Raw genomic sequence first — 8,066 nt, forward strand, 5'->3', positions numbered from 1 at the left:
ATGTAAAAATGTCTCCATACCCTGATGGAGACATTCTGCCTCAATTAGCAGGGAATGAAAAGAATAAAAGTCTTTGTAGTTGCGTAGAGTCAGGTAAAACCATTCTAGAAATAGTAGTCATCACTTTGCAGTGAAGTGGGGAGAGATCAAATTCTGTTTTATTAGGCTTCCCTGTTAGGATTATTTTTTAACACATAGGACAGCTGTGCAAGATCCAGCTTATTTCATTTTGTTTACAGTCAGTGCTCCAGTAACTTCTGTATAGAAATAGTAGTTTGGGGGGTGATTTTTGTGACCTTAAGCATCTCATCCTGTGTATTTAAACTCTTCTAAAAGTTTTCTGTGGTTTCATTTCATTCTAATGCCACTCAGCCTTTGAAACCATTTAACTTATAGTCGTTTTAGTATGAAATAATTATCTTTAGCTGACCTGTTTGAAGCATTTATATTGTTATACTGAAACAGGCTATATCATAAAAGAGCTGTAGCATAATGGATGTTTATGTACTGTGTTTTATATATTTTTAGAATATATAAATATATTTTACTTAGGCCTTAAATAAACCTGTGAGATGTGGGTGGTATTAGCTATCCCCTTTTTATATCAGAGGACCTGAGACACAGATTGCTAATGCAATTATGCCCAAGGTTATATATGTCTAAGTAATGGATGTTTGTGATTCAAACATAGATGTTCTGACTGCAAAACCTGTTTTGTATGACAATAAACTTCCTCATATAGCTGTAATTACTACACTGATTTTTTAAAAGTCCAATTCTATGTAAATTCCTCAATCTAGAATACTGATGTAATAGTTCATGCTTCATAATTTATTGGGCAAATTTATATTTCCTGTCTTATTTAATCCTTAAAACTATCATGTGGTGGGAGGGTGGATATTTTCATTTTACAGGTGATGAAACAGATTTGTAATTTTTAAAACTTGGTGTAGTGAGTAGTAGGCTTGAGGTTCTGATCTAGGACTTTTGACCCCGTTGTGTGGCAATGACTGCAATTTTCTTTTCATTATTGATAAGAGTTAGGTATTTGTCCCTCTAGGAGCCCATTTTTCATTTGTTCCTGAGTGTGAAGTTTTACTATGCATTTATCCCAAACTTCAGTAAATTGGCTTTTGGATGCTGTTTATGGACTATTTTTGTTATATTTTATGTTTTCTTTCTTTTTAAAGCACAGGCACTTTATGGAAACATTTCCCTACAGTACTTAATATTTATTTTCACAAGTACTATATTCAACTCAATGGTTCAGACTCTGTAAACTAGATTGAGTTTTATTGATTGCTAAGATTATTTACCATGGAGTTTCTCAACTTCAGCGCTGTTGATACGTTGGGCTGGATAATTTTTGTTGTTGGAGGGGGCGCTGTCTTGTACATTTCAGGATGTTTAGCCGCTTCCCTAGCTTCTACTCATTAGAGGCCAGTAGCACCTCCTGGCAGATGATGATAACCAAAAATGTCTTTAGACATGGCCAGATGTATGCTGGGAGGTAAGACTGTTGAGACCACTAGCAGTAGTTCCCAGTTCTTAGAACAAATTAAGGTAATGCATAAAGTCTTGTTAATTTTTGGTGTATTCTCCCATATATATATTTTTAAATCTTCCATAAATTTTATTTTTGAGAATAATACAAAAGAACAAGTAGTCAATGAAATGAGTAGAGAACTTCCAGTTCTTGAAATGTATTTGTTTCTAGCAGTAAAATGATTCCCGTTTTTTTATGATGGAATCAGATTTATTGGAATTTAAATATACAGATCAAAGTATCATTGGACTGTTTTAATAACATCTTATCAGCTTTGGTACCTGCTTTTCTAGATGAAAATCTTCTTGACAGGTGTTATTTCCAGCTAACTCAGACATAGGAAGTTGAATCAGAACATTTGAAGAAAACATTTGTTAGAACAGTTAAGAATATACAATCTCTAAAATACTGACAATGAGAAAATACTTTAAATTAAGAATATCTGGGGCTTCCCTGGTCGTAGTGGTTAAGAATCTGCCTGCCAATGCAGGGGACATGGGTTCGAGCCATGGTCCGGGAAGATCCCACGTGCCGCGGAGCAACTAAGCCCATGAGCCACAACTACTGAGCCTGCGCACCTAGAGCCTGTGCTCCACAACAAGAGAAGCCACTGCAACGAGAAGCACGGGCACCGCAACAAAGAGTAGCCCCTGCTTGCCACAACTAGAGAAAGCCTGCGCACAGCAACGAAGACCCAACGCAGCCAAAAATAAATTAATTAATTAAAAAAAAAAAAAGAATGTGTTAATTTCAAGCTTATTTTCCATGAGTGTAATAGTTTTTTTTCATTTTAGACGTGAAAAGAAATTATATTTATATTTTTTGAGATTGAACAATTATGTATACAGTGTGAAGAATGCCTAGAATAAGAGCTGCTTATTTTATTTTTTTATCTTTGGCTGCATTGGGTCTTTGTTGCTGCATGTGGGCTTTCTCTAGTTTCGGCGAGCGGGGGCTCCCTTGGTTGTGGTGCGCAGGCTTCTCATTGCGGTGGCTTCTCTTGTTAAGGAGCATGAGCTGTAGGTGCACGGGCTTTAGTAGGTGCAGCATACGGGCTCAGTAGTTGTGGCATGCGGGCCCTAGAGCGCACGGGCTCTAGGGTGTGCGGGCTTCAGTAGTTGTGGTGTGCACGCTCAGTAGTTATGGCTCTCGGGCTCTAGAGCGCAGGCTCAGTAGTTGTGGCGCATGGGCTTAGTTGCTCCATGGCATGAGGGATCTTCCCGGACCAGGGATCGAACCCGTGTCGCCTGCATTGGCAGGCGGATTCTTACCCACTGCGCCACCAGGGAAGTCTGAGCTGCTTGTTTTAATAGAATAAGTGAAGTGATTGTTACCACCAATGCAAAAAATGTTAAATAGGCATTAATAACTAGAACTGGAGATGGGTCACATTCTGGCTTCCATGCGTGTCTGCTGTAGTTTTGGTCAGCTAAAGAACTTGGAATAATCTTTTAGTTTAATATGGTTGTAAAATTTAATCAGGGAGTAAAAACGTCCAAAATAAAGAGACTTTCAAAGTATAGCCACTTAAACTGTAAAAAGGAAGGCCATAGTCAACTTAAGGTCATAGCAAATAGCAGTACATTTTGTGGCTTCCCTCCAAAAGGGATTAAAATATCTTCCTTTCTTAAATAATTTAATCACTTGAGTTGTGCACCTGATGTAAATACTCGGTTGCTTATTTGAAATATGGCCAATAAATTAGAAATTAGGTGCTTTAAAAAGCATTACTGATAGCTTGCCCTTTTGGAATAAGAATATTTGGAATTCTGGGAATATGTGCTTTGGGGACTAGGGAGCCAGGGGGTAGAAGCTGTATTGGTTTATGTGTAACTGACTATCACTGAACTTGGAAATCCCAGTAATGTCTTGAATACAGTAGGAACACAGTAAGCATTGGTTGAATGCATCTGGTTATACTTGGAAGAGGAATGTTCATTGTTTGGTGGTAGTGTATCATCTTGTAGGCAACATTTCTGGATTAAATTTTTGCATGACAATGAGTGTTTATGTGTGTATCTGTGCGAAGATCTCTAAATAGCTCAAAGATTTGCGTTGCTCTGTGTAACCCTGTTGGATATTTCCAAGGTGGACTGTTTTTTGTTAATTCTAGAAGAGGGTGGGGGGAAAGAAACAACAAACTACAAACAAAACCAAATTTTTTTTTTCTGACCAGGACTTTTTTTACGAAGACATGGAGTCTTTGACTCAGATGCTTAGGGCTTTGGCTACAGATGGAAATAAGCACCGGGCCAAAGTGGACAAGAGAAAGCAGCGGTCGGTGTTCAGAGACATCCTTAGGGCAGTAGAGGTAGGCCACTTAATGCTGTAATAGATACTCTGTGATGGTTGGTCTGTAAACCCCATTTATCTTCCCTACCTTTCCTAGATTTCTGCTTCCCCCAGTTTCACCACTGGCTTGTGAGGATATCTTGTCTTTCTGACTTGTCCTGTAACCTCCCCTCCCTCCGCCCCTGCCAATCCTAGACCAGTACAAATATCTGACTTTTTCACCAAGTTTGTTGAGTGCTTTTGAAATTTAAAAACATTCACAACAAGGTGGTTTTGCCATTAATATTTATCCAAACTTAGTTGTGTCTTTAAGTCTACCACAGCTAGGCAAATTCCACACCCTTATATGTGGGATAGTACTTCCACTTTCTAGTCTATTCATATTTCAGGAATGGAGGTATCGGTTTAAACCACATTATTCATTTCAACATATACATGTCTATTTAGAAATTGTGTTTATGTAGGATCTCTTTAGATCATTTTGGTTCCTCTTACAATTGTTGTTCTTCTATTGGCCAGGAACGGGATTTTCCAACAGAAACTGTTAAATTTGGTCCTGAACGCATGTATATTGATTGCTGGGTCAAAAAACATACATATGACACCTTTAAGGAGGTTCTTGGATCAGGGATGCAGTACCACTTGCAGGTGAGTGGGTGACATCCTTTCTGTATGTTTGCTTTTAAATTAGGGAGGAATTTTAAATCTACCTTACTTAACTGGCTTTTGAAGTTAGTTTGAATATACAGAATGTTTTCAGCATATGATTTGCAAAATAGCAAGTTTATTTTTGAAAGTTAAATTTAATAAATATGAAACTCTTCTTTTTGTTTTTGTATTGTGTAAGCCTAGTGGAGCATCTGTATAGCTGTTGGAACACTTGATATCTTTGTAGGGAAGCAGATAGTTTGACATAGCTTTCTTGAATTCCAGGCATTGGAAAACCATTTGGTCTTACGAGAAACAGAAAGAAAATAAGTGACTTACATTCATATTTATAAGCTCTACATAACTTCTGTTAACCAGATTTCACTTTATGTAGTTAAAAAAAAGAGCTGACATTTAATACTGAGACTTACTGCCTTTCTCTTTTATTTAAGTCAAATGAATTCCTTCGCAATGTTTTTGAACTTGGACCCCCAGTGATGCTTGATGCTGCAACACTTAAAACAATGAAGATTTCTCGTTTTGAAAGGGTAGGTTTGGTTTTTGTTTTCAATAGAACTAAATGCACATAAGAAAAGTGGAGCCAAAGCTTTGATTCTGCCAGGTGATAGGTATTTAGCTATGTCTGTGAGATTTTAGTTCTCATGATGTTTCGGACACAGAGTAGCTGGACTAAAAGTATAGAAACTTCACTGCATTTAGAGTATGGAGGGCTATGATGAAAAATTTTTATCCATAATCCTATTAACATAGAAGCTATTTTTATCTTTTGTTTCCTTTTGCTTATGAAGTTTATATAGTTAAGGATAAATATTTACACAGTGCTTCTTTCGTATCAGATAACTGAGCCTAAACTTAGTAAGTACCAGATTCATTTTACAAATGAGGAAACAAATGTGCTCAGAGAGTTTGTAACATTAAATAGTGGTTAATATTTTTATTTAACATTTCAAAAACCCTTATATTTTTATTTTTTTTACTAAGGTAAAATTCACATAACATAAAAAACTATTCTACACTGTACAATTTAGTGGCATTTAGTACACTTACAGTGTTGCACAACTGTCACCACTATCTAGTTTCCAAACATTTTCACCACCTCAAAAGGAACCTTATGTCCATTAAGTATTCATTCTCCATTCCCTTCCCCTCTTCTCCCCCCAGCTGCTGACAGTCACTAATGTGCATTCTATCTATGGATTTACCTATTCTGGATATTTCATATACATAGAATCATATAATGTGACCTTTTGTGACTGGTTTTTTCACTTAGCATAATGTTGCCAAGGTTCATCCATGTTGTAGTGTGTCATTACTTCAGTCCTTTTTGTGGCCAAATAATCCTTCATTGTGTGGATATGCCACATGTTTATCCGTTAGTTGGTGGGCATTTGGCTTGTTTCCACTTTTTGGCCCTTTTAAATCATGCTGCTATGAACATATATGTACAAGTTTTTGTTAGAGCACCTGTTTTTGATTCTTTTAGTTGTATGCCTAGGAGTGGAGTTGCTTGGTCACGTGGTAATTCTGTGTTTAACTTTTTAAGGAACCACCAAACTGTTTTCTACAGTGACTGTAGTGCATTTTGCATTCCCACTAGCAGTATAAGAGTTCAAATTTTGACATCCCTACCAACACTTCTTTGGTTTTATTTTTGTTTTAAATTACAGCCATCCTAGTGGGTCCGAATTGTTTAATTGTGTATTGTAAAGAATCTTTACATTTAATCATTTTGATGGCCATATAATTGTTGGGTATTTTAAAACTGTTTTGAATAAATACTAATATTTTTACATAATTTCTCTTTTGAATTATTTCTTGGAAGAAATCCTTGCATGGGACTACAGGGCTTGATTATGATTTTTTGATATGCATTGCCAAATTACCTTCCAAAATAATTCTATCATTTTTAATTATTTTCAGTGGTGAATGAAAGCATGTAGCTATTACACACATATTTGACAGCATTGGGTTTTATAATTTAAAAAATTTGTTAGTTTGAATGAAACCTTATGATAGTTTCCCTTATTATTTTAATTAACAGCAAAGTTGAGTATTTTGTTCACATTAATTCATGATTTGTCTTTTCCTTGATCAGAATAGATGTTTATATACTTGAAAAAATTTTTTTGGCTGGAATTTTCTTGGTATTTTACATGTTTGGCTATTTTTTTTCATATAGAATAGCCATGAACTATAATGTGTTAATTTTCCCCCTCATTCTTTGTGTCTGTCTTATAAACATTTAAAATATTTCTAGAGTCAAATTAGTTCATTTCTTTCCTTTGTGATTTTTTTATTTATCTTTTTTTTTAACTTTATAAGAATATCTGAAGCCTTAGTGGCTCACCTGCATTTTCCTTTTCTTCATTTCAGCATTTATATAATTCTGCCGCCTTCAAAGCTCGAACAAAAGCTCGAAGCAAATGTCGAGATAAGAGAGCAGATGTTGGAGAATTCTTCTAGGCTTTTAGCATTTGAAGACCACTTTCTAATTTCCCTTTTTTAAAAAAAAAAATTTCTAATGTATTTAAACTCTAGAGACAGTTTTTTATCTTGGGTCAACAGATAGCTTTTGTAGTAGGGGTTATATTATAATTTAATATGTAGTATTGCAACTGGTGAGTTCTGGTTATTGAATATTCTCTGTATATATAATCAGTAAACATGAATAAAGTGTTTGTAGTGTGTGGTCATTTTCTATTTATGAAGAGAGCAAAAATATAGTATTTCACTTGATTTCATGATGAGAAAAACTATTAGCTGAGGTTAAATTTCTTACGTTGTGGTTGTCAGAAATATTGATTATAATGATATAGATATACAAGGTATTTAACTTAAGCTCTTAGATGAGTTCTGGATACAATTTTGGGAGCTAGATCTTCTGGAAAAGCTGCTATTATTTTCAATTTTAAATGGAACCTAATAATTTTGTTACTGGGATCAACAAAGGGAATTATACCATGAGACCTTACAGCTGCACTTACAGGCCCTTCAGTCCATCTGTTATTCATAATGAATTTGTATATGCCAGAACATTTGCTAGCCTTGACCTCTGAGGGCAGTAACACTAATTTTATCTGCTGTGTAAGACCTTGTGCTCTTTATTTTGAAATAAAGATCTTTTCACACTAAAAGTGCTTCTTTTTTAATAGAAGAAACATTTATGGGTTTGAAGTTCAGAGTTCAAAGTGATGAAATGGGGTAGGGAGAGAGTGAAACAGAACTTGCTTGGATATTTGGAAACATGAAAATAAATGAAAAAATATAGCAATATATCATTGGCATTCCAACTATTAAGACAATTGCTGCTTGGTTGCCCATGAGGTGATTTTTTTACTTTATGGGAAGTTGTAAGCATTTTGACAATGTATTAGGGTTTTGTTATTATTAAACTTTATATTAAAATTACATTGCACAAGTAATACCTGCAGTTTAGAATTCATAGATTTATTTCTTTATATTAATGCAGAAAATAGTGATGAGGGGTGGGGAAGCATGTAGATAAGGACCAAAATAGAGGTATTTTTTCTAAACTAGCATCTCTCTGCCACATCTTTAA

At 35.3% G+C, this 8,066-nt stretch overlaps 1 protein-coding gene across 4 annotated transcripts in view; it reads left to right on the plus strand.

The window, feature by feature from the left end:
* Positions 1-7,793, plus strand: part of IFRD1 (interferon related developmental regulator 1) — a 48,947-nt gene extending 41,154 nt beyond the window's left edge. For 2 of the 4 annotated variants that reach the window (XM_029234205.1, XM_029234206.1), the window contains 4 exons: positions 3,723-3,857; positions 4,358-4,486; positions 4,939-5,034; positions 6,881-7,793. In XM_029234205.1, coding sequence (XP_029090038.1) covers positions 3,723-3,857; positions 4,358-4,486; positions 4,939-5,034; positions 6,881-6,970 — 450 coding nt within the window. In that variant the 3' untranslated portion in view covers positions 6,971-7,793. The remainder of the gene's footprint in view (positions 1-3,722; positions 3,858-4,357; positions 4,487-4,938; positions 5,035-6,880) is intronic. The other 2 variants (XM_029234204.1, XM_029234207.1) reach the window with 2 other exon arrangements.
* The last annotated feature ends 273 nt before the right edge of the window (positions 7,794-8,066 follow it).

The sequence above is a fragment of the Monodon monoceros genome, unplaced genomic scaffold, assembly GCF_005190385.1.
Source record: "Monodon monoceros isolate NGI ecotype Baffin Bay Population unplaced genomic scaffold, NGI_Narwhal_1 Super_Scaffold_2, whole genome shotgun sequence".
NCBI classification, from domain to species: Eukaryota; Metazoa; Chordata; class Mammalia; order Artiodactyla; family Monodontidae; genus Monodon; species Monodon monoceros.